General features: G+C 35.3%; 1 protein-coding gene across 2 annotated transcripts; it reads left to right on the plus strand.

The window, feature by feature from the left end:
* Nucleotides 1–4,907: 4,907 nt before the first annotated feature.
* Nucleotides 4,908–23,282, plus strand: ZRANB2 (zinc finger RANBP2-type containing 2). Of its 2 annotated transcripts, XM_059054702.2 has the most exons (11): nucleotides 4,908–5,252; nucleotides 7,697–7,749; nucleotides 7,840–7,948; nucleotides 9,000–9,082; nucleotides 14,210–14,286; nucleotides 14,583–14,717; nucleotides 15,880–16,049; nucleotides 17,602–17,688; nucleotides 19,628–19,786; nucleotides 20,836–20,909; nucleotides 21,430–23,282. In XM_059054702.2, the coding sequence occupies exons 1-10, from the start codon at nucleotides 5,197–5,199 to the stop codon at nucleotides 20,867–20,869; spliced, it is 963 nt and encodes a 320-aa protein (XP_058910685.1). In that variant the 5' UTR covers nucleotides 4,908–5,196; the 3' UTR covers nucleotides 20,870–20,909; nucleotides 21,430–23,282. The 2 variants fall into 2 exon arrangements, with proteins under 2 accessions (XP_058910685.1, XP_058910676.1); XM_059054693.2 differs by lacking the exon at nucleotides 20,836–20,909.
* Nucleotides 23,283–27,530: the final 4,248 nt, after the last annotated feature.

A 27,530-nucleotide genomic window follows, 5' to 3' on the forward strand; every position in this document is an offset into this window, starting at 1 on the left:
GTGTGTTTATTGAAAAAAAATTTGTGTATAAGTAGACCCATGCAGTCCAAATTCTTGTGTTCAAGGGTCAATGATAATTAGAAGAGAATGAGTAGTCTTGATGGATTTTTCTTTCAACTTAGGATAATTGAAATTCCTTCTCTACTCTAGGAATATTTCTCTTTGAAAAATTAGTTGTAGTCCTTGAACTCAAATAGCTTTCTATTCTGGTCATTGCCAGATATATTCTCATATTTTGTCTACAGTTATCCTAGACTTATCTCAAGTCATCTTTCTGTTGACATATGATTCTCCCAGAAAAATTTTACAACTATAGTTGATTAACTTTTTGGAACTTTAACTGCATGTTATTCACCACCTCTGGCATCTATTACCTGTGAGCCTTTAATTGAATAATAATAACCATTATTTATTGAGTTCTGTTTATCAGGCACCTAAGTGAGCTTTCTCATTTAATCCTTTTAGCAATTCTAAAATACTGATACTATTATCACCATCTCTGTTTTCTAGATGAAGAAGCAAAATACAAATAGTTTAAGTGATTTTCCTAAGCTCACATGGTTAACAAGTAGTAGAGCTGAGATTTGAACCCAAGAAATCTGACTCCAGAGTCATCATATATTACACCTTATGGCCTTTCACAAGGTCCTTACAGTTTCTAAACCTTGATTTCTTATCTGTAAACAAAGCTAATACTATCTTTCCTAGGGGCTCCCCTGGCAGTCGAGTAGTTAGGATTCCATGCTTCCAAGGCAGGGGTGGGGTGGGGTCAGGGTGCGGGTTCCATCTTCCATCCGTGGTCCGCTGGTCAGGAAACTAGGATCACACAAGCCGTGCAGTGAGGCCAAAAAAAACTTTCCTAAAGACTGCTGGGAGTCTAAATGTGACAATGGATGTACAGCTCTTAGCACACTACCAAATAAACAGTAAACAGCTATTATCAAAATAATTCCCTCAGGAATATGGATCGGATTTGGGAGATTCCCGTTCACCTTAATATCACAAACACAAACCAGATTTTAGAGTGAGTTAATTCTATTTTCAGATGGCTGATCTAAACAATCACATGCTAATCCTTCCAACCTCAATTCCAAATGATACTTTATTACCCAATTTCTAATTGAGTGCCTTCTGGAGGCCACAGCCACCCAGCCCTCCATCTTGCAGACTGCACATATTGCTCTAAAACTCAGTCACAACTTCACACACTCCCCAACTTTGCCTAAGGTAACTGCTGTCCTAGTGACCTAAGAAGACTTTCACTTTCCACAAATTCCCAGATTAAAATTAGAGAATTACTTAGTTATAAGTATTAAGTTCACAGATTTATTTATTTATCTAAATTCCTTGTTCTTCTGAGTAAGACCTACTTATTTCAAGAACAAATATTTTATGGTTGGTTGTTAAGTTATAATTCCAGATATTTTATAACACAAGGATTTATATATTATAAATTTTTTAAAAAATTCTGGTTAAAAAATCATTATTTTAATATATTTCAATTGTAACTCATGCAGTGAATTTAAGATTTAGAACTTTATAAAGTTATTTTTCATTGTTTTTGAATAGCAGATTTTTTTCCTGCATGTGTCTGAACATGCAAGAACAAAATCTGCTTGATTTTTCTGTATTTTAAGAAAATTCTCTTAGTTTAGAAATGTAAACCTCAGAAGTTAGATCATTGCCACCTCAAACCCTCAGTTAACTGTAGAACTGAGAAGATCTTTTCTTAATAGCTTTGTAACACATCTTAATATGAGTTATGGTGGATTCAACATCCCAACTGCAAGAAATTTCAATCGCCATTAGGGCCAGAAGGTATCCATGTATCAATCATACTCAGAATGTCACAGTGGGGAGTCTGTGATCACTCCCTTTGCCCCTAAAGTTAGTACAATATTTAGCCAGGATCTACTGAATGAGAAGGATAGGTGGGATATGGTGAAATGGGCAAATTTATTTATTTGTTTACACTTATTGAAGTTTTAAGAAAATGCCTAAATCATAAGTGCTACAGTTAAATGAATTTTTATAAGATGAACATACCTATGGAACCAAAACCCAGACCATGACAAAGAATATTACCAGAACTCCAAAAAGCTCTTCATGTCCCCTTTCAGTCATTATCTCCTCCCCACTGCCTAGGATAACCATCATCTTAGATTTGTCTGGCCTGCTTTTGAACTTCATGTAAATGGAATCATATAGCATGTGCTAGTGTGTATCTGGCTTTTCCAATCCAATATTTGTGTGTGTGTGTGTGAGACACAGTAACAGCCATACTCTTCAATGTGGTTGCGATTTGTTTATTGTCATTGCTGTATATATAATTTCACTGTGTGAACATGTAACAGTTTATTTATCCAGGCTACCATTCATAAGTAATTAGGAACTTCTAGTTTGGGGCTATTATGAATAGTGCAGCGATGAACATTATTATATAAATCTTTAGTGAAATATGTGCATTTCTGTGGGGGATATACTTGGGAGTCGAATCGTATGGTCATAGGGTATGCATACATTCAGATTTAATAGATTCTGACAAACATTTTCCAAAGTAAACGATCAACTGACACTTCCACTAGCAGTGTATAAGAATTCTAGTTGTTCAACACCCTAACACTTGGTATTGTCTAAATTTTTCATTTTAATCATTCTTATGGATGCATACTGGTAATTTGTATTTCCTTGACTTACAGTGCCAGCCAAAATGGAGTAAGACCACTACCACCTATCTTTCCTACTGATTACAACTAAAAGTTCAGGGCAAAATACAAAAAGCAACTACCTGAGGACTCTAAAAAGTAAACAAAAACAGGCAGATTGGGGAGGAGAGTCAAAACTTAGAAAAATGCCCTGTGTGGTTTTTTTTCTACTTTCTCTCACAGCTTTGACCTGAGGTCTGGCACCCAGTGAAACTGTGGTTTCACAAAGGAAGCAAAAAGAGAAAGAAATCCCATATTTCTAGCCAGATGAATGGGGAAAGGGAGTTTCTGTGAGCTAAAGTCTATGGGGGAATACTTGGCTTTTTTCCTCCTTTTTTCCCTCTGGGCTTGACCTGAGAGTTAGGGCCTAGGCTTGGACAGCTACACCACCAACAAAAACTCTGTCTTTCTACACAAGTAAACTGGGAACAGGAGCTTCTACGGTCCAAAGAATTTGGAGGGAATTCATGTTTTGTTTTGTTTAGCTCTTTTCTCTCACCTCTTTGCTCCAGTGTGGGCCCTAGTCAGATGCTGTAGCTATGGCACAAAGCTAAAACTCCAAGAGAAACCTCATATTTCTAGCAGGAAAAGGAGACCCTGCAAAACAAAGAATATGAGAGGAATATCAAAAAGGGGTGAGCTTGGGCTTCCCTGGTGGCGCAGTGGTTGAGAGTCCGCCTGCCGATGCAGGAGACACGGGTTCGTGCCCCGGTCTGGGAAGATCCCACATGCCGCGGAGCCGCTAGGCCCACGAGCCATGGCCGCTGAGCCTGCGCGTCCGGAGCCTGTGCTACTCAACGGGAAAGGCCACAGCAGTAGAGGCCCGCGTACCGCAAAAAAAAAAAGGGGTGAGATGGAGAAGGGAACTCCTTAATTCTATGTATGAAACCACGTAAGTCCTGTGCTCACACCTGAACTGACCATCTGCAGGGCAGACAAAAAGCTGCACAGCAAAAGATATGTTAACTAAACTACAATTTAAATTACTACCCAAGTTCCAAAATATTCCTGAGTGTTCTATGTATAGAACAGACTCAAAGAGCACAATAAAACCTTTGAAACTGATATGGAACCAGCACCCACAAGTGAGACTCAACTTGAGATACGAACCGAACTGGATTGATGGCCTCCTAAAACAAAACAAAACAAAAATCAACATTCCCCAAAGACTTTTATCAGGACCCAGAGTCTATGCAACATAAAATCAAAATGTCTTGGAGAAAAATCACAATTACTCAGGAATTCCCTGGCAGTCCAGTGGTTAGGACTCCGCACTTTCACTGCCAAGGGCCTGAGTTCAATCCCTGGCTGGGAAACTAAGATCTCCAAAGCTGTGCGGCAGAGGGGCGGGGGAATCACAATTTCTCAATATATAAAGAACTGGAAAAATATGGCCAGTTTTTAAGGAAAAATCAACAGCTACCAACTGCTAGATAACCAAGATGTTACAATTACCAAAGACTTTAAAACAATTACAATTAGAGTAGATGAAACATTGTCTCTAGATATATGCTGTACTCTAGAAAAATTCTTGCATTTTTGTATCCGAATTAATGACAAAACCTGTGAAACAGAAGGGATAAACTGTCACACAAAGTAACATTACCAGTGTAGAGCAGTAAAATTAAGTACAGCTACATACAAATTTATGCAACAACCTAGGATGATTTAAAAGCACACTGCTGAACGAAAAAAGTTGCAGACGATTACATAACAATAAACAATCCTTGTAAAGCTCAACCGTTTATCAAAGTTTTACATGTACACAAACTAAATTTTTAAAAGCAAAGGAATAAACCCCAAATACACGAGTGTTACCTCTGGAGGAAAGCAAGGGAATAGAATGGGAAAAGACACGTAATTTTAACAATACTGGCAATATCCTAGTTCCAAAATTGCTGCTTGGCTCCCATGTGTACAATGCTTATCTGGTATACCTATTTACGTACCCCAAAACAATAAGTGTCTAAACGACATCCCGTGTCCATGGTGACAGAACAGAGTTCTCGAGCCTTTATTAAAATAACTTCTCCAGAAACACGAAGAGCCCACTACACCTCACCCTCTCAGCGCAGGTAGAAGAACCCGCCTTTGCCAGCTTTTCAACGTCACTTCCTCCCCCGCCTCCCTAGCTCCGCCCATCTGAGCAGAAGTACTTGCCTTTCGGGTCCTCCCGCCTGTAGGGGGCTCTCCGAGGCTTCTAGTGCCACGGAGGCCTCCCGCCTAGGCTGTCCCGGCGGCGCCTGTTAGTTTAGCTCAGAGAATTTATTTGCATTGTAAGTCTTTCGGCTAGGAAAAAATCTCACAGGCATCTTATTCTGGAAAATAACGTTCAAACTCAATCCAGGACGAGTGTTCTCACTGTCAAACCCTGTCGCAGTGGTGGGAAGGAGTCAGGCAGCGTGGGGACAGCCCCGGAGTGCCAAAAGTCCCCGGCCCGCTTGCTCCTGTGAAGACGCAGCTGCGGGTGGCTGTGGTGGCGGCGTCCAAGATGTCGACCAAGAATTTCCGAGTCAGTGACGGTGACTGGATTTGCCCTGACAAAAAGTGAGTTTATGAAGGGTCCCGAATTGGAGCGGGGTTGATCGGTAGAGGTTTTCTCGAGTCGACTGGGCATCTTCCGTTTTTACGGTCTCTGGTACCACCAGCCGGGTGGAGGCGGCGAATTACCGGCTCCCGGGCGGGAGGGAGGCTCTCAGTCTCCTCACTATGAGGTCTTTCGGGAGCCTTTGTTTTGAGTATGTCTCCAGCGTCTCCTAGATCATGTCTCTCCAAGTCAGCCCGTCGTTTTCGGGAGCGAGATGGCCGCCCTTTTGCCCCACACTCCACCCCCCGCCCCCCGCCCCCGGCCAGGTTTCAGCGGTAAGGAAATCTCCCTAACCTTGGCCAGCTCGGAGTCTGATCTCCCCCACGTGACTTTTCCCTGCAGAACTTGACTCTTGTTCGCGGAAAGCGTTCCTTTCTTGAACTCATGTTTTTGCTTCTCATAATTCACCTTTTTTTTCCTCCAATTTAAACTTTCCATACTGTTGATACTTTTTCCTCCGGAACACTATCCTCTTTTGGTTGGGGACATTCTGATTTTTTCTTTATTGATCTTTAATTACCCCACAAAAATTGGACCTTTGGCCTCGTTAGAGCCGAAACACATGAGGCCTGTGTTTTTGCCTGCTCAGCCCTGGAGAATGCCTGCTTCAAAGAGGCACGTGTTTAGTAGCTGCTGAAACCAGTGTGTTCTATTAAATTGTTAGTACTATTTTATTGATGGGTCCTCAAGTAGGTCTACCTGTTTGGAGAGATACGAAAATTACTACGGAAGATAATTGTCAAAAAAAAATGGAATGTACAACTCATGTTCCAAAAAAACATTTGATTTCCTGTCTCTAAGGTAGCCACAGATAGCATGTGGAGTTCATGGTAGTAAAGAGTAAAAACTATGAAGCAAATAAACCTAGGTTTAATTCCAGTCCTATTGCTTATGGATCATTGAACTTTAAATAGGTTATTTAGCTTTGCTTAAAAAACAAAAGGGTGGAAGAGCTCTCTTACAGTGATATAACATAGACTGTATGTGTAGAGCAATAAAATGTATCAAATACTGATTGATAGCTATGGATAGTAGTTTTAAAATCAATTGTCAAAGGAGAGTAAGTCCTTATTTCCCCAGCATTTGTTTTTTATTCATATTTTAGGCAGTTTAAATGAAACATCATGTTTTTTACATAAAAAATTGATGGCTCTCGATTGCATAAAGTTTAAGATGACTTGAAGGGTCTGAAGTCTAACCATTTTGAATAGAACAAACACTTGCAAAAGTCACTTTTGCGACTTTTGCGTTGTTGGTTACTTGTAGAAAAATGTGCTTTTGACAGTGTCATTAATGACAGTATATTCAAATATTTGAGGTAGGTTTTTGTAAGAGAGTGCATTTCAGCTCAGTTACAAATATATGAACAGGGTAACTTATACAATGTGTATAAATCCAGAAAACATTTTCAGAATATATTTTCAGTGCTTGTTGGAGTCATAAAGATATTCTTTAGGGGGGAAAAACAACCTAAAAATTAATTGGAGTGCTACACTTTAGTGTCCATTCTATATTTCACAACTTTATTTCATGCTAGTATAACACCTAAAAAATAATCAGTATTTTAAAATTTAATCTGTACGTGTTATTCAGAGCATTTAGCATGCTTTTACTGACATGCAGATGCACTGTGAAGACCATGTTAGTGAACCCAGTAAGTTTTTTATTTTTGTTCGTTAAATATCAGTATAAAGTGATAGGTTACTTGATGTATTGAGATTATTGGTTGTAGTTTTTCAACCAGGTTTCAGAGGTTGATAAATATCCCCCAAAACTCAGTTTTCTTTTAATTATTGAACCTATTTATATTTTTAGTCAATACAACCTATCTCCCTTTGTTTTTTTACCATCCCACCTCCTATTTCTAACAAGAGTATTTTATTAAGATCTGTGAAGCCGTATCTGACTTAACCCATTTTCTCCCCCTTGGTTCACCCTTAGGATTTTGTATTTCTTATAATTCTTACTGTATAATCTTATTTTCTATACGAAGAATTACTTTAAAGTTTTTTTGAACCCCCGGTGCTTCATCAGTGATTGTTCAAGTAGACTCACATCTCACTTAAGCTTTGTGAGGGGATTTCATTATAATTAACGATATGTGCTAATAGGACACTGAGGCACAGAGATCCTCAACTTACCAGGATCACATAATTTGTAAGTGAAAGATTAGAGTTTCTTATCCTCGACTTGTGACTTCAGTTTTTTTTTTTCCATCTAAATTGTGAGGGTTGGTTTTGGGGGGTTTTTTTGTTAACATTGACATTAACATGAAAAGAGATGATGGTAGAAGTTCTGGACCCAAGTATATAGGGTGGACACATTAAAAAGTTGTGTAATAAGATTTTTTAAATTATATAAGTTTAGTAGATGTCTGTATAAATATTTTTTACTTTATTTTCAGATGTGGAAATGTAAACTTTGCTAGAAGAACTAGCTGTAATAGATGTGGTCGAGGTAAGCATTTAAGGAAGCTTCCTTTAAGACTGTGTATACAGATCATTTCTTTATTTTCCCAGATTCATACTTCATTTTTCTATTCTTCAGAGAAAACAACTGAGGCTAAGATGATGAAAGCTGGAGGCACTGAAATAGGAAAGACACTCGCAGAAAAGAGCCGAGGCTTGTTTAGTGCTAATGACTGGCAGTGTAAAACGTATGTGTTTCAAATTATCATCCTCACTTTTTCCCATAATAATATATCTAGCCACTACTTGTTAATATTACCTACTCTTACTGGTCACATTGACAAGCCAAAGTAACCTTTAAATTAAAGGTCTGTTGATTATTATTAAGTCTATATCTGACGTAGTATAAAGAACTTTTAAATTCTATTTTTTAATGGTAATATTGTTACTAAGATGAATTATATATACCAGTAAACAGATGCTTAAGGTGAGCTAACATTCAAAAAAAAAAAAAATTAGGGAAGGGTATTTAAAAGCACTAAAACCTATTTCTTTCTGTTAAAAAATCTCAGAAACTTTTAGCCTGTATCATCAATGTGAAATATACCACAAAATTTATTTTGCCTGTTTGCACAGTAATTTTAGAATCATAAGTTGCATACCATAGATAATTATTCCTAATTAGGTAGGTTTCTTAATATTTCTGGTTTTCACATGCTGTATTGATTTTTCCAATATCCATCTTTTATGTTAAGCAGATGAATCAAATACACATGAAAGAAGACTGAATCAGAAGAGGGTCTTACACAAATTTCTGGTCTTACAGATACTAAGTTAGTATTAGATAACTTTGCAGCAAGATTAGTTGCTGAATTTGGGATCCAGTGCTTGAACTGATTCTACAAAACAAATTTTTTTTAACATTATTTGGAAGGTATAACCTCACTCTTAAGGTGAATTTGGAGACTGGGAAATTAGTAGAACCTTTTGTTTAAAGTGGTATTTTTTCCCTCCTATGATGGCAGACTCTCTATAGATATAATTTGTCATTGATTTCTCATAAAATGACAAAGGCAGTCTTCATGCTGTACAGGTTTTGCTTCTCTGCTTAAGTAGTTCAATCTGTTGGAACCATACTCTCTCTTCAGAATACGTACATTGGTACATTTTCTTTGTAGCATCCTTAGTACACATTCCTTTATGATAGTGAGTTCACTCTACTTTTTATTTTAAAAATTTAAAAATTCACTACTTGTTTTATGTTATAGTCTGCTAATTTGATATTTTTCACTTTTAAAGTTGCAGTAATGTGAATTGGGCCAGAAGATCAGAGTGTAACATGTGTAATACTCCAAAGTATGCTAAGCTGGAAGAAAGAACAGGTAAGGTTCAAACGCAGTCCAACTAAATGATTTTAAAAGAACTCAACATTGAAATTAATTATACCACTTCATAAGAACACAGTAAATGAAGATTGTTTATTCTGCCCTTTTTTTGCGGGGTAGGGGGCCACTGTGTTGGGTCTTCATTGCTGCACGCAGGCTTTCTCTAGTTGCGGCGAGCGGGGGCTACTCTTCGTTGCGGCACGCAGGCTTCTCATTGCGGTGGCTTCTCTTGTTGCAGAGCACAGACTCTAGGCACACAGGCTTCAGTAGTTGCGGAGCGTAGGCTCAGTGCTTGCCACACACAGGCCCTAGAGTGTGCAAGCTTCAGTAGTTGTGGAGCGTGGGCTCAGTAGTTGTGGCACACGGGCTCAGTTGCTCGGCATGTGAGATCTTCCTGGACCAGGGGTCGAACCCGTGTCCCCTGCATTGGCAGGCGGATTCTTAACCACTGGGCTAGCACAGAAGTCCCTGCCCTTATATTTTTTTTACCTTGTTTTTTTTCCCCTCATCCACAAAGTCATCTTTCGTTTGATAATTTCACAATTTACAAAGTACAGCATCAGGAGGCCTTATCCTTACAAGTAGTTAACATTAGGATAGTTTTAGAAATGCTTTATTCCTCACTCTTTCCTCTGCTGGTCTAAATGTTTGTTACTAGTAATGATAGGGTAGTACCATTTTTTAAATTCATTTGATATCCTAGTATGACAAAAAAGAGCATGGGGCACCATTTAAAGTAATTGTCTAAAGTTTAGGCAATAATTATCAAATTTGGCTATACATTAGAATCATTTGAGAAAGTCTAAAAATCCAGATTCCAAAACAGAGCTATCAAAGCTCTTTCAGGGTGAGTCCCAAAAATCTGTAGGTGATTCAGATAGTGTTTGGTAATCATTGGCCTAAATAATAACCTATCATTGGCTCTGTGTGTTGTCAGTGGTGGGGTGAAAATATTTGCTTAATAGAATATAGTTTTCCCATTATCATCAATTAGTGCAACCACATTATCAGTGTTCTTCACATCTGATTTTATCATTCAGCAACTTGTACAATCAAAGGCTCCATTCTATATATAGTCACCTCGTTAGACCTAGACTTAGTAAACTATTTCCCTCTTTTCTTTTCCTCTCTGACTTTAGACAATTCCATGCTCTGTATAGACTAAGACCTTTTAAATAAGGGTCTCCCTTTGTTTCCTTCCCTTATCTCTTTAAGGTTTACATTTTTTCCCCTGTATTTTTAATCTATCCACCCCCCCCAACCCCTCTGGTTGTTCATTCTGTCTCCTTTTTGGTTTTATTTTCGTGGCCACAGAATGTTGGGGTTCTTTGAAGTCTAATTCCTGAGTTCTCATTTTTGCTCTATATTTTCTAGGCATTTTCTTCTAAGCCCTAAGTTTAAGTGAGCATTGGCACACCAATGAGAACCAAATTTATGTCTCTAGCTCAGACTTCTTTGACCTGTATATTCAGCTGCCTATTCAGCATCACAAAGTGAATATCAAACTCATTATATCCAAACCAAATTCATGATTTTCCCCCAGGACGTGGCCCTCTTTTAGTGATCTCTTTCTCATGATTAGTACCACCCACCATATGCTTGTTACATAAACCAGAAACTTAGGTGTCCTTCTTAATAACTCCTTCATCTCTCCTGTACCCCCAAAATTCTTTTCCATCATTACCCTACGCAGAGATACCACTATATCTTGTTTCTTGGAAAAAGAGCCATCTTGTTGGTGTCTGTACATATTCCCCTCCTGCTCACTTGCAGCCATGGGTTTTTGTTCCAAACTAAAAACTCCATTTGTGTAAAACCGTTTTGGTTGCTTTTAGGATAAAGTCCAAAATCTTTTACTAGTTTTAAAAATTGTAATTCCTAAAAGCCTTTTATTTATTCACATTTTCTGTGACCTATTTTGTGACTCCTTTAAAAGTTTCATTAATGCAAGAGCTATAGTCTAACAACTAAAGTTGTCAAAGTTTGTTTGATAACCTCACTTTCCTTTACTCATTGTCTTTTTTCTGTCATTCCGGTATCTTGACTCTTTCCCATTTCCCTGTATATAAGTAGTTGTCTTTTGCTGGTCACTTGTTGAAGATGTGAGCTAATACATACTGTTGCTTTCTAGTTTCTCTTTACTGTTTGTTCTGTTTACTAATTAATCAAAATACAGAATCATAGAATTTTCAAGTTAGTATCTCAGTTCTTCCTTTGAAGTACATATTATATTCATCCCCTTTTCTCTCTTCATTTCCATTGTCACAACCCTAATTCAGGCCAGTTTTAAATCTGTGTTTGATCCTTTACTTCCTTGCTCATATTTTTACATTTTTTGAGACAAATTTTAAGATATGATTTTTATTTTAACACTTGCTAAAAACATACAGAGGTTCTTGGTTGCTTGTATCATCTAAATTGTATTATAAAGCCTTTTATAAAAAAAGCAAAACTCATTCTTTAAATGGTACCAGAAGTATTTTTTGGCCATTGGGCAGGGTGCTGGGGATACTTGAGTGAGCAAAACAGACATGTAAAGGCAAGGATTAATGAAGTCTTCTTTGAGAGAGCAATGTTTAAGCTAAGAAGTGAAAGTAACAAGTTGAGAGATCATCCCAAGCAAGAACAAACAGCTTGTGTGAATCAGGCCCTGAGACTTGAAAGAATTTAGCATATTGGATGAATTCCTAGGAGCTCCAGAAATCACTTCAGAAATAGGCAAAGGCCATGTAAATCATGGTAAGGAGTTTTATTCTAAATATAATGGGAAGTAACTGAAGGGTTTTTAGCAGGGAGTGACATGTCTAATTTTCTTTAAGCATTACTGGTTTATGGAAAAAGAATTAGGGGGTGGGAGTGGCAAGAGTAGAAGCAAGAAGACCAATTTTTACAATATTCCCTGAAGAGCTTCAAACCAGTAGAATGAAGGAAACACATAAATAAGCCAGTTATCCCTCTAACTCGCTTATTATTCAGTAGAAATGATGCTCAAGTTTTTTTTATGATAGAGCTGCTATATTTCCCACGTATAGGGAAAGAGTTCGTGAGGTTTATTTGTTGTATGGGTTCAAGCAGCATACCTTAATAATCTCCTTATTGTTAGCAGATTGTTTAGGTTCTTTTTCTATGGCCTACGTGAGAGAACATGAAAATACCTTTGTATTTGCTATCAAAATCACTTTAATTTTACTTACATACCTATGCAAAATAGGTATTACCTATATGAGTTACAGTTCACTTTCTAAATCTTGGTATATTGATTCCTTAGCTCCCCATATTTGCCATACCATTTTTAGCTTTAGATTACTGACTAAATAATTACTGACTAAACAGAGACCTCTACTAAAAGCCTATTGATTTTAAATAGGATTGTTTTAATATGTTTACATTTCCACATATAAATAGTCCAGTTTATCAGGCATTTTTCTGCACTGGCCTTAAAAACAATCATTCCGTTGTATCGTATTTTTTCTTTTCTTAAATGAATCATTTTCTATCTATTTTTTTTGTCTTAATTTTTCACCAACTTCAAAGTATTTTGAGGTTTAGGTCTTTACTATTAGTCATTCTTACAATTTGTTTATCAAACTACTCGTACCTTAGTCTCAAGACATACTGATACAATATTAAACATATATGTAGAGATAGGAAGCTGTATTGTTGAATTATAACTTTCTACCGTGTTTATATTCCAAAATTAACATTTAATTTGAGCTGTTTTGAGGTGAACATATACCCAGTTGTACTTTTTCTGTTTCTTTATATTTGATACTTTGAAAAACTAGAGCCAAGATTTTACTAAGGAAAAGTTGTTATTGGTATTTAAGACACTTTTCACTTTTGTATCATATGCATAGAAACAAAAGGAAATTCTTCTGTATTACAGTTGGAGTCTATTTTGTCTCCAGAACAAGGTAGGAGGAAGAGGAAAAAAGGGATGATATCAAGTGATATCCAAGGATAAACACTGATACATTGCAGTTTTCACCGGTACAAAGTACAGTGAAGAAAGGAAGGATTTTGTATTAATGTGATTTTTTTTTTAAAGAAAGTTAACTTTATTACATTATTTTGTTGGGACAATTACATGCTCTCTACTATTTGTTTGTGGCTGTTCTATGAAATGATGAGAGGGTAAGTGATGAGGTTTTTAATGTCCGTGATTGACAGATTTAAAGTCACAAATCTTGAATTTTTAAAAAATAATTTTTTGTCTGTAAGTTTATTTAACGTTTTGCTGGTTCATTAAATCCAGGAATCACTCTTTATGTGCCGGTACTGTTCTGAAATACGAGGTAGTTAGATTATGTTACTTTTAACCACATCTCTGTTTTTTTTCAGTGGGAAATATTTTCAGAATTTCTCATTTCATTTTCTCTAAAACTAACTCACTTTCTTATTCCGATCTCTGTTAAGCCTATGTCAGAGATCTGTCAGTCTAAATTGTAGATGTTAGTTGTGACAGCAAACAATAATGGTTTGCTGATCCTGATTGCTTTTTAGTAGCATATTTTCAGTTGAGGAGTTACTGGCTTCTTCAGAAAACCTGAGTGACTTTTAACTGTATTTAAAACCAATTTGGATGTCCTTTATTGTGTCATTATATTTGTCTATATAATTAAAAATTATCCAAGCTGTAGCTACATTTTAACCCAGCAAAATTTCAGTGTATCAAAAGATTTCAGACCATTTTCAACTAGTAAACAGTAAAATTTGATAGTTGGTTCTTATCGAACCCACTTCTCCCAGAAGAATTAGGATAAACTACAAAGGAAAGTCCTTTTAAAACTTGATTATAGCAGAGGTTTAAGGAGATGTTTTCCACCCATATATTCCATGCATTACTAAAGTCATATAGGACATTTTGAAATTGAGAAGAGCTATAAGTGTAACCACGGGACTTTTCCAGCTATGGTATGTAACTTTGAGACTGTTCTCTATAGTGTTTTGGTGGGGGGTTGTTTTGTTTTGTTTTGTTTTGTTTTAGACCAGTAATTTCTTAAAGGGGTAGACAAATTCTTTGATAAGATCTTCTTTTATTCTATTGCTTGTAAGTGATTCTGACATGTTTTTGTTACTTTGATGAATTGTTATAAGGTAACAGTATATGCCTCCCCTTTTTAGGATATGGTGGTGGTTTTAATGAAAGAGAAAATGTTGAATATATAGAAAGAGAAGAATCTGATGGTGAATATGATGAGGTAAGCTATACATTAGTGTGCAGGTTGAAAGCAACTTAGAGAAACGTGTTAGAAAATACCTTGCAAAAGGAAAATATTAAATGTATCTCATTTTTGTAAGTACACTTTGAGTCTTTTACAGCAGCTTACCTTTTTGTAGGAAATCATAATGGACTTAAACATATAATTGACAAAAATGTATATTAACCAACATAAAAATGTATATTAACCTAAATATATAAAAGTAATTTCTTTGAAAAAAATTATTTATTTTAACAGTTTCAGCTAACAGAAATATTATGAAACTTTTTCTATAGTTTGGACGTAAAAAGAAAAAATACAGAGGGAAGGCAGTTGGTCCTGCATCTATTTTAAAGGAAGTTGAAGATAAAGAATCTGAGGGAGAAGAAGAGGATGAGGATGAAGATCTTTCTAAATATAAATTAGATGAGGTAAATTATTTCCTTATATTTCCCCTTTGTCTTATTCAGGCTATTGGATAACTTATGAATGTCTCTGACACTTTTGGCCCATGGTGAAGATGTGTTCTCCAGTGTAATCATTTGTTTTCACAAAGATTTTAATCTTCTACTCTGCCAAGCATTATTCTGACTCCGGAGATACAATAGTGACTGAGACACAACCACCCTTCTCTTAAGGGAACTTAAATTCCAGAGGGGGAAAGACATAAATAAACAAGATAATTTAGATAGCAGTACTGTGGTGTAGACACATGATGTGATAGTAGAGCATTAGAAAAGCTACTTTAGTTTTAGTGGTTGGGGGATTTCTGAGGCAGTGGAATTTGAGCTGAAATTTGAGTGACAGAATATGAAGGAGCCTGCTGTAAGAGCTGGGATCAGAGCACTTTTAAGGCAGGGAGAACAGCAAATAAAGTTTCCCCTAGCAGGAAACAAGCCAGCACCATCCAAAAAATCATACATAATCTAGTGTGGTTAGAGCAGAGGGGAGAATATAATGGGGGAGTCAGCAGCCATATTAGGTCTGGTGATGTTTTTTTGCTGTGGGGCCTGAGTGTAAAATTTTGTGGATGAATAGATCCAGATTAAGGGTACTTTGGGGACTGAGCATAGGATGCCCTTGAATGCAGCTGAACAAATCAATGCGAAACAAGTTTTAAAAACAAACAAATGAGGTGTACTTAACTGATCTGTGTTTTAGAGTGATGACTGTTAACATATTGAGATACTTGGGAGGCAGAATGGATTCGCAGTTAGGGAGACTACCTAAAAGGTTATGATAGTATACTGAAGAATGAAGTTCTGAACTAAGACTAAGGGAGCTGGATTCAAGAACTTTTAAGGGAGTAAAACTGAAAATTCTTGACAGCTCATTTGGAAATACATTGTGATGAAAAAGAAAATGAGTATGACTTCTACATTTACTTCTTTAACTGTCTGAGACAGTCATTAAGTCTCTTTAGCTGAGATGAGGAATGTAGTAGTCAGATTTCAGGACTGAGAATGAATTTGCTGAGGTGTTAGTTATATAATAAATCCATATGGAGATGTCCAGTACACAGAACTATTCCTCATTCCTAGGTAGCATGGATATCTAAATGTCTAAATATAATTGACTCTGAGTTTTCGTTAGGATGAGGATGAAGATGATGCTGATCTCTCAAAATATAATCTTGATGCCAGTGAAGAAGAAGATAGTAATAAAAAGAAATCTAATAGACGAAGTCGCTCAAAGTCTCGGTCTTCACATTCACGATCTTCATCACGCTCATCCTCCCCCTCCAGTTCAAGGTCTAGGTCCAGGTAAACGGGCACAGGTCAAGGGTAACACCAGTCAAAATGTCAGTATCTAACTTCTTTACTTATAAATTTTGTTTTTCTTGACTAAATAAGCTTTCCTTTTATTTCAGAGTTTTCATTCAAGTCATCTTTTATAAGATAATTTTTTCTTAGTGCCATGAAGTTACTGTCCAATATTTTCAGAAATACAAAATTTTACTATGAAACTTCCTTAGTCCATTTTAACACCATGCCTTTTATTAAAATAGACTTTAAAAATTCAATTAAATCATTATATGTAGTGATATTGAGTTATCTAAGGAGATGGTTTACATTTAGAAATTTTAAAGTAAATAAAGTGAAGATTTATATTTCCACTGATGATTTTAAACACTAGTACAAAAATTTTCTAGGCATTTAAGTTGTTGCTTACTGCACAGTGTTTTATTTGGTATATGTGTTCTGAATAAGCAAATTAAGCTGTATTCTGTTGTCTTAATGCTCATACTTTAGAGCTGTCCAGGAATAAATTAGAAGATTTAATTTGTGTTGTATTTGAATATTATTTTGTTAGTAATGTAAAGTTTTAATTGAAAAGTCCCTCATTTGTGCAATCGACAATAAAAATGAAGTTTTGGTTGAGAAAAAGCAATAACTTATGTAAGCAATCTTCCCTTGAAGAACTCCTATTTAGTTAAGTGAAACTATGTGCAATGAATTTTAACTGTATTTGGGAATAAAATATTAGCTAATTGAGTAATTAATAATTAGATAATTGTTAATTGAGTACTATAAAGCCTGAAAGCTTAAAAGAGTGATTATAAAGATAATTTTAAGGTAAAAATTATTGTTTTTCTGCAGATTATTATTTTCAGGGACAAATTAAGTGTATAAATTAAATTAGTAAATGAAATTTATTTCATTTGTTGACTTTTTAAATTCAAATGGACCATATCTCCCCTATGACATTTTTCAGTAATAAAATTACGTAAAACAGTGACAGGATTGTCAATGTAGTTTCTCTTTAATTCTCTAACCTTTGAGTAGACAGGAAAACCTGTGGATTTAAAAACGTACACATATCAACATTTAAGCTTTATGCTAGATAGTGACTAAGAAAATAGAAGGATTTTTAAATTGGGAAAGGGAAATTGATGGAAATATTTCACAGAAGTTAAATATAAACTGCAACATCCAGTATTCCTGGATGTGTAAGTCCCGGGATACTTTTAAATATTTGTGAACATATAAAGTATTCAGTGTTAATAAAGTGATATTGCTGGATGTTTTTATTTGTATGATCTCGAATGAGTTTTAGAGAAGTTTTGTCAAACTTGGAAAGTAATAGTTGATTATTTTCAAAAATTATCTATTACCTTAAGTTTTGGCATAAGTATTAATACAGAATAAAAGTTTAAAATAAACCATAAAATACTGTATTTTGAAAATATATGTCCCAAAAAGTATTCTTACTATATGAAAATGAATTCTAATACATATTTTTCTTTCAGTGTTCGTATCACAAAGCTTAATTAAATGGTCCTGGAAAAAAAAAAATCCTTCCATGTTGTTCCAGGTCCCGTTCAAGAAGTTCTTCCAGTTCGCAGTCAAGATCTCGTTCCAGTTCCAGAGAACGTTCGAGATCTCGTGGGTCGAAATCAAGGTGAATGAGGTAGCATCTCTCTGTAAAGCAGAGAGAAAAAATATTTAAAGGCTGCAGAAGGCGTTGCTTTTTTTCCTCTTATTTTGCTTCTACTTGTCAATTTTATTTTAGCATTAGAAAACTAATGCACTTGCCTCAGCTTAATTTTCTCACCGTGAGACGTTTCCATTGCCAGCAGTGTGCCAAGACATTCCCATGATTGAATTAACATGGTTATTTTGCATTATGCAAGGTTTGTGCTAAACTGTGATGAAGTAGGAAGATGGAGCCAAGTCTTATCACCAAATGTCTGTTCATTGAAGTTATTTTGCAGTAGTAGTTAAAATAAATTGAGATACGCAAATAAAAAGTTTACTCCATATTTTAAAAGGAAGAAAAATAACTGCCTCAAGACAGATTTTGTTTTGCATGGCAATTATTTCAATATTTATAGAAACAATTTTGTCATTTATATTAGATGAAGTTTCTGGAGGGTTTTATTTTCATTTATCTGTAATATAACACAGGATATTGTACACTGTGTATAGTATGTAAGAAATATAGACACTTCTTAAATTTCCACAAATTAAATCAAGAAGTTTGGTTGGTTAGTCTAGGTAGGATGTGATCTTAAAGTAAGCATTCTTGTTAACTTCAGGTTGCATTTAGTTAGACCTGTAGAGGGAAAATAAGTTTAGAGAAGCAAGTGAGAAACTAGCTTTTAGTCTCTTGAAGTTTTTTCTAGTCTTGGTCAAAATATACTGCCTTTCTTTTAAATTTAATTTGTTTATCTGTTAAAGGCAGCTAACATGAATAAGAGAACAATGAAAATTCCAGTTGTGTGGAACTACACTGAAGTGTAGTGGTAGCTATTTTGGTAAAAATAATTGCTTAATAGCTTATTTTAGAGCCAGTCTGTAGCATTAGATGGCAACTGTAATTTGAGAACATTAAGGAGAAAAGAATGATATGCACAGTTCTATTAAGCCAATACAAAATAGAGAGCAAGTGAGATTATTGTCATTATTATGTATTATCAATGTTTCATTTCTTTTATTTGAGTGCTTCTTAGGTGAAGATCCTTAAGTCCTAGTTCCCTTTGGGAAGCACTTTAATTAAAGTTTACAGAACAGCCTTCATATTCTTTTCAAATATTTTTTTCATCGCTTATAACTTTCCAAAGAATTCTCCTTTTGGGCTTTCTGATTTTATTTTAAGCCCAAAGGTGAATTTTTTGGGAAGTTTGAGCTAAATTACTTCAACCAAAATATGTAAATGAAGAAAAAAATTGTATTTAAACATTTGTGCATTTACCTCTGCCTGAAACATGTGAATGTCAACACTTCATACTTCATGGATAGTAATCCTTCATAAAAATAAAGATTGTTAATATAAATCAAGTTTTAAAGTTATTCATTTTATTTTCCTTTGAATACTTAGCGATTTAATAGCTACTGTTCTTTGTCATATTGTCCCCCTATTCCTGCTTTTTCTACAGCAGCTTAACTAATAAGTTGCATAATTCCACAGCGAATTGTTATGCTTACTTTGCTCAGGAAGTTGTATGATACATATTTTTTCCCCAAATGGAAGGATGTAGTTTCTAGACATAAAGTCATGCAAATGCCCACCTGTTAGCTTTGCTATTTATGTATACTTTAAAATGAACACCTTAAATTTTAAAAGAATTTAATTCTACTTTAATACGTTAAGCTGGTTTTTAATTGTAAGTAAAGAGCACTTATCTTAGAATTTTTTAAAGTGATGAAATTAAATTATTTAAGTAGAATTATTTCATGGTTGAACCAGAAGTCTTCTGTTGAGTAAGCAGTAAGTATTCTTTCTTATAAAATTTTTATAGTTATAAATTCTGTTTGTTTATATTTGGAGCTATTAACTAAACCATCTGCCTGATTTCTTCTTTTAATGAAATGTTTGATTTGTTTCTCAATCAATGAAGATCCAGCTCCAGGTCCCACAGGGGCTCTTCTTCCCCACGAAAAAGATCTTACTCAAGTTCATCATCTTCTCCTGAGAGGAACAGAAAAAGAAGTCGTTCTAGATCTTCTTCATCTGGTGATCGCAAAAAAAGACGAACAAGATCACGGTCACCTGAAAGGTTTGGGTTTCTGTAGAAATAAGAATGGGTGTTCTTAAGTGTGTTTAATAGAGTAACTGAACTTCTCAGTCAAGGATTAGATTTTCATTATCTCCTTCATTCCCACTTCAAATTATTCTTTTCAACTTTGGACTTCAAAAAACATAATTACTTTGTTTATCCTTTGTGCTTTGATCAGGTTGTTTAGAAAAGATCAAACCACTCTCTTCCACTATTTGATCATTTTGTTTAAATTTTTATTTTCATTTATAATTATTATAGCCAACTCTCGGTTATTTCTCTCTTAAGATTTTAATTCAGAAGCTGTGTGTTGATGTAATTTAGAGGTTGATTTTTATCAGTTTTAATTTATGCTATTGATTTTACATTAAATATTAGAAACCGTAGGATTCTAGGGCATCTAATAAGAAAATTAACTATTACAGATCATTGGAAATCTGTCCTAATTTAAATATGTATAAATGCATTTCCACAACAAATTATTTTTTCGTGCCCTTTATAAGGAAATTGTTCTTGTAGCTAATACATTTTTCATCTTTCAGTCCAAAACCTTTTTTTTGTAGAGAAAGACCTTTACTAGATTACTTTATCTGTGTTGACATTTTTAAAAGTGGGAAAGTGTGTCATCTGTCAGCCTTTTCTGCAGGAGGCTAATTAATCGGATTTATTATTTTTCTCTTGGTTCTCAATGTCTACATAGTCATTTTAATGGCTTCCTTGATAATCTTTGCAAATTTTTATATCCTTTCAGCTTGTGAAAGTAAGGATTAGATAAAATCTGATTTTTGCTGTGTTCAGTGCTAGTATTACCTCTACTTGTACATAATGACTGGTTTTGCATCTTCCTGTTTTGGAGTTTAGATATTAAGGTTACACACAAGTAGTTTCATTTCTGTGCATTTGTTCCTTTGTAAGAAAATTACTCCATACTTCAATGAAACTCATTCTGTTGCTTTTTTTCCACGTCTGCAAATTTTTATCTTAGCCACATATAATCCCCCTAGTTTGTTGTCATCTAAACTTAATGAACATGTTCTCTATTCCATAAGCCAGGTGATTGGTGAAAACACTAAACAACCCTGAGCCCAGGGCCAACCCCTCGGAACACCACTACTTTACCCAGGTTGATATATTGCCTTATTCATATTAGCTGCATGAATATTATCCTGTAACTAATTGTACAATCATCTTGTGTGACCTAGATTTCCAAAACATAATTATTTACGGATATATATTTGCATACACAGAAGCCTTGCTATATCTATTTTACATATAGACTTACCACATTATATACAGTGTATCACAGAGAACGATTAAGTCACGCTGCCATCACCAAGTTATTTGTCTTTGTTGTATTAATCTGTAGTTTCATACAATTTTGCAAGGCTTTCTTTCATTACCTTAAATAATTGAGAGGTGGCTATATCTTGAAAGATTTTAAAATTATGATTGCACTGCTACTGGGCTCATATCCAAGGTCTGAGTACTAGTTAATTTTATGTGTATAAGTTTATATCTCAGAGTTTAATTATTCCTCTTACCAGTGTAATGAGGTTTAATTTTTCATATTCTCAAAGTCTTATGAATGCTGATATTCAGCTCCAGCTTACCAGATTACCTGCTTTCTCCATTATGTCTTACAGGCACCACAGGTCACCTTCTGGATCATCCCATTCTGGTTCCCGTTCAAGTTCAAAAAAGAAATAATGAATTAAAATTTACATCTTTAAAAAAAAAAAAAAAAGTCCAGTACAGTGCATGAAGCATATTTTTAAGAAGTTGGTGTCTTACTTGGTCAGAAGTGCTAAATCTGCTAGTAGAGGTGCATGCCTTTCATTGCTTTTCAGAACAATACAGCTGTGTTTATTTGTGAAATTAAAAGTAAATGGTATTTTAAGCCATAATGTCCCAAAATAGATGCTTTGTTTATCATTCGTTATTTACAACCATTTGCTTCATTTAAAACCATCTCAGCTATAACAAAGTACTTTGTTTTTTAATTTGAACTCTTGTTTTTCTCATCTCCAAATATGAACATTACCTAGGCTTGTCTGGACTTTGGGCATGGAAGCAAGACTGGTAAAGTAGTTGGAAACAATCTGTTTATGTTAATCGGGAAAAGGAGTCAACCTGTTTATGTTAACCTATGTCGAAGTGATTCTTATTAACTAGTTGTAAAACAGTCAACTGGAAATTTCTTTATTTTGAAATTCCCTATATTAAGGGTGCCTTAGAATCATTGTTTCTCTTTTATCCAGTTTTACTTTTTGCACCACCAAGTTTAATACAGAAAAGTTTTGTGAATTGGAAAGGAGAAAGGTGTTATTTATTTCTCCTTTTCTGACACGTAATTTTGAGCAAGAATGCCAAACAGTTCATCTCTTCTCTACTAATATGGTTGATGAGAAAAACATCTTATTTTAAAATGTTTAATATTTTTAGGAGCTTTGTGTGATATCCTTTAAAAATCTAGTTATCACATTATAGGGTAGACAGTTAAATCATAGTTAATGAGGAACAAATTGAAGAAAGTTTTTGAAATATATTTCTCTTTGGGTGAAAGACCAACAGACATTGTAAATTTAAGTGAACATTTGCTTTGAGAACATTTAACTTTAAACACATTGCATAAAATTTTCTTCTGAGTTACAAATGAATGCTTATTTCCTCATGACATAAGCAGAAATAATTGTTCCTATTCACTTGAAATTACTTATGGCTTAAAATACTTCAAGGTTTATTTCTCAAAATTAAAATCTGGTCATTTGAGCTCTGTTCTGTCTTCTGGTTTTAAAAATGGTTTCTCTTAACAGTATCTTCAGTGACAATGCAAGGTAAGTATATTAAGGGAAGTTGACAATTGTGCTTGGGAGCTTTTTGTCATGGGGATCAGTATCCACATTTGTTGTTTGGGGCGGGGGGTTTGTGTTTCCTTAATATTAATGTCTACTGCAACTAAAAATTAAAGTGTTTTAAGGTACTTAGTAGACAGACCAAAATTATATTTGTTTTTTATTTTGAAATGAGTGATTTTTCTCTTCAACTCATCTAAAGATGAAAGCGAAATAGCTTACGTAGAAATATTTTGATAATATTTTTACAATGAACTTCCCCTGCTTTTTTTATGTCTTAAAATTTTCTTTGCTACATTTACTGTAGGTTGCACAAGAACTTTTACTCTCTTGTAATTGTGCCTCAGACTTCTTGAAAGTCCACCTTCTAAATTGCCCAGATGATCTTCTAGATTCTACATGTTATCGCTGGTTTATTCTTGTGCTTTCTGTATTTAAAACTTTGGCTGTACTAATAAGTAAATGCAAAGTCATAAATTTAGCTAATAGTTTACAGACAATTCAAATGATTATGATTTTATTTGGTTTAAGCTGTACTAGTTCATTTCGTAAGGAAATGATGCTGTAGACAAATGTAAATAAAGCTTGTGAGTCAAGCATCAAGTGGTGTTTGTTAGAAATAAATTAGAATTTTTAAGCCCTGATTTAATGTTCATTTTTAAGCTATTTACAGTCTGGTTTGTTACTTTTTTTTTTTTTTTCGGTACGCAGGCCTCTCACTGTTGTGGGCTCTCCCGTCACAGAGCAGAGGCTCTGGACGCGCAGGCTCAGCGGCCATGGCTTACGGGCCCAGCCGCTCTGCGGCATGTGGGATCCTGCCAGACCAGGGCACGAACCCGTGTCCCCTGCATCAGCAGGCGGATTCTCAACCACTGCGCCACCAGGGAAGCCCTGGTTTGTTACTTTTGATTGTGCATCTTAAACTCCCTATATTCACTTACCCTTTATGTAAGGTCACCTTATCTTTATATATGAATGCTTGGTTTAAAACATTCCAAAGCCATGATCACTATAACCTTGAGCACTGAACAATTTTTATGACTTTTTTAAACAGAAGAGTATCCAAATTAGTTGAATACTTTATACCAGAACATAACCTTATTCCATGTGGCAAAAAACATGCCATAGTGTGCTTCCATTAAAACGGTCACTTTATAGCACTCAACAAGTATCCCTTTTAAATGCCAAGGGTTCTTAAATTTCCATGTGGAATCCTTCATCTAAACAACATTGAATGGTTGGTATCTGATAAAAAACGTCCAAGTTCAGAGCAAGCTCTAAGCATAAGATCATCTCTAGGCATACTTACCAAGGTAAAACTAATCTTTGATTTTTTTTTTTTTCCTCATGTCTTCTTGATATTTGGCATCCACAGCTAGTGTTGTAGATGCTGGTGAGAAGGTAGGGAATTTCTCCCTTCTGCCCCACCTAACAATTTTGACATAATCGTTAGTTTTTTTGTTTTGTTTTTTAATAGAAATAGCATTATAGCTTTCCTGAACTGGAAATAGTTTTATTTCTGGAAAACAGTGGAAAATTTTAATTTAAAGACAATTTAAGGTATATAATAGTGATTTGCAGGCTAATTCTTCTGTCACCTTAACATACTGTAGTATATCATCCCCTCTTTTACAAAAAGGAAGATTACAGTTTAAGGAAATTAAAAACTTGCCCAAGGGAGCCATAGGAGTAGCATAATGGGGATTCAACCCCAAGTCTGATGGCAGATTTCAGTATTACCTCTAATAACAACCAAATAACATGTTTGAGAAGCTAAATGTTAAGCCAAAATGGTCAGATGTTTTTTAATCTGATTTAGTAAGAAGGTGTTAATTTCAGTCATTTATAGGTAGCTAGATTGGTAGACAGGCATACTATCTTGAAATAACTTTAAATATACAGAAAAGTTGCGAAGGTTGTATGGAGAGTTCCCATATACTCCCACCCAGCTTCCACCATGGTTAGCATATTACCCTGTGATTTTGTCAAAACTAAGAAACCAACATTCATGTATTACTATTACTTTCAATCCAGATTTTGTTTGAATTTCAGCATATTTCTATTACTCGAATCCAGGATACCACATTACACTTTTTTGTCACATTTCTTCTGTCTCCTCTGGTCTGACAGTTTTTCATTCTTTCCTTGCTTTTGATGACTTTGACAGTCATGAGGAGCACTGGCTGGGTATACTTTAGAATATCCCTCATTCTGAGCTTGTCTGGTTTTTCTTGTGATTAGACTGGAGTTGTGGGTTTTTTAGAGCAAATATCACAGAGGAAAAGTGCCCTTCTCACCTCATCATGTCAGGGATACATGATATTCATATGACATCACTGGGGATGTTAACCTTCATCACTTGATTAAGGTAGGAATTGCCTGAAATCACCATTGTAGTTCATTTTTTTCCCCTTAATTTATTCCATTCTTTGGAAGCAAGTTAACTAAGTGTAGCCCACCTTCAGAGTAGGGATAGGGAGAATTCAACTCTACCTCCTGTGGGGGAAGGCTGTCTACTCAATATTTGTAATTCCTCTGTTACAAAGATTTGTCTCCTATTTATTTACATCTGTATGGACTTCCACATATTTATCCTTCAAGTGAAAGTTCAATGCTGTGTTATTTTATTGCTCAAACTGTTCCCAGCTTTGGCCATTGAGAGTCCTTTGACATGCCTCCATTATCCAATAGAATGGAAGGAAGGGAAGGAAGAATCGTTGAAGAGGGAGGTTTATCATCACGTAGGTGAGGGAATAGAATCTAGACCTGTGGTGGTGGTAGTAATGATAGCTTTGACCTTATAGTGTCAGGAAGGATGAATCCAGGTAGAATTAGAGCCAAGTTTATAGTCACTGAGAGTGACCAGTAAGCACAGTTGTTTTTTTTTCCCCAGCCACATTGAACCACATGGATACTTACAGGAAGGTAGAGGGTGTTGTAGCATTGCACACAGATAAAAGATGAACGTGTGATGACTCATAGTTCCCAAATGCCTGTATTTAGCAAAATAAAAGGTACTAGCATAAGAAAAATATTTACAATAACTGGTAACTTCCTAAATACATAAATGAATGATTAAAGTGTATCTAAGGTGAAGAATCCTATACAGCATTATCCAAGAGAATAAGAAGACCTGGGGTTTGAAGCTAAAATAGATATACTACAACCCCTTTCCCATAATCTCAAATCTAGTGGGGGAGTGCTCTTATAAAAATACTTCATGGTAGAAATAAAGTCCGCTAAAGTGGGAAGAAAATCAGTCTTGTCTGAATGAAGAGGCAAACTCTTAAGGAATTGACTTGAGCAGTCTTGAAGGACAAGTTTATTGATGAATAAGGTAAGCTTTAATTTCTATCTACACTCTTCCCCTGGAGTCAAAGAACAAGATTTGAATTTTTACTTCATGATACCTGTATGACCTTGGACATCTTTATGCCTTGCACAAGTATACAGCAAATATTGGCTATTAATTTCACTCCCTACTTATGTTTTCAGTTATTTTATATATACTAATACTCAAATGTTTATTTCCTACTTACTCCTTTCTACAGTACCAGATCCATTTCTCTCACTGCCTACTGTGTATCTCCTTTTAAATATCAAACAATGTCACCATACCTAAATTCTCCCCATGCAATCTGTCCCATCAAAACTAGTATATTTCACATCAATAAACACCATTATCAGTAACTTGGGGGATCCTCAAGCCCGCACTGCTCCATTACTACTATCACTGCTTTGGTTTATGGGCTGAGATAACTACAGTTGCCTCCTAAATGGTCATTTGGCCTCCAGTCCTGTCTGGCATATATAGTAGGTTTTCCACAGTATTTGCTAAACGCTATTTAACCAAGCAGTGATCCTTTCATTCCTCATACCAGAGTGGTCTTATTAACAAGCAGTTTCTGTACATGTAATTTCCTTGCTTAACATCTTTCCTATGGGTTTCAGGATTAAACTGAAATCCTTTGTGTCACCATCCCTTCCCCCAGCCCTGCCAATTCCAGCAAGCTTGGGCACATAGCCTGTATAGCTAGCCACATGAGCCATGCCAAACTACTTGTGAGTTTCATCCACGTACAAGCTTCCTATGCCTGAAATGCCCTGCACACTCCTCATTACCATCGCTTTTTCACTTGGCCTTCATGACAATTCAGAACACTAGGATGCCTTCCCTGGTTCCCGAGTTTCCATAGGAATTAGGTGAATTTCTTGAAAGGCCTTACCCAGTATTTCTAGCTCTCAGTGTTCTCACAGCAAGCACTGCGTGCTTGATAAGGGTGTCAATATCTGTCATGTTTCTTACGAGGTTTTAATAACTTTTTTTCCCTCCAATGCTACTAATAAATGCTTATTTACTGGAAAACATTTGATTGCAGGAGTTTTTTCCTGAAGTTATATCATGACAGCAGTTACCAAACAGGTCTCATTTTTTTTTCTATTAAAGTTTAATAGGTCCATTTCTTCACAAGCTGATAAGGTTTGAATTTACTTATCAAGCTGTGCTTCAGTGTAGTATAGAATCTGTAGAAATTGCACATAAACACTGTTCATTGTCCTCAATGTTCTGTGTAAAGTATGCCAACTTAGTTTATTGTAAACAGCTTAGATAAGGTTGGAAACAAAGCCTCACTGGTATACATTTTGAAATCTGTTTTAGTTTTTTATATCACCAAGGACAGAAGCACTAAAAATTATTCTGGAAGTAAGATTTTTTGGTCAATTGTTTTTTTCCTAACATGTCTCTGCAAAAATACTAACCTAAGCAACTTTGCTTTTGAATTGGTAAATTGAGTTCCTTTAGAATGTATGACTCTTGAACTAAGTGCATTGGGATGCATCATATGCAAAATAAGCAGGGAATTTAAAAATTAGCCGTAGTGTTCTGGTGT

The sequence above is a fragment of the Kogia breviceps genome, chromosome 1 (genome assembly GCF_026419965.1).
Source record: "Kogia breviceps isolate mKogBre1 chromosome 1, mKogBre1 haplotype 1, whole genome shotgun sequence".
Classification (NCBI taxonomy): Eukaryota; Metazoa; Chordata; class Mammalia; order Artiodactyla; family Physeteridae; genus Kogia; species Kogia breviceps.

Bases quoted from the DNA above. Each gene is read 5' to 3' on its own strand.
- ZRANB2 (XM_059054693.2), top strand. From the start codon at position 5,197: ATGTCGACCAAGAATTTCCGAGTCAGTGACGGTGACTGGATTTGCCCT. The intron at 16,050-17,601 runs GTAAACGGGCAC...ATGTTGTTCCAG, and splicing joins AGTTCAAGGTCTAGGTCCAG to GTCCCGTTCAAGAAGTTCTT. The intron at 19,787-21,429 runs GTTTGGGTTTCT...TATGTCTTACAG, and splicing joins AGATCACGGTCACCTGAAAG to GCACCACAGGTCACCTTCTG.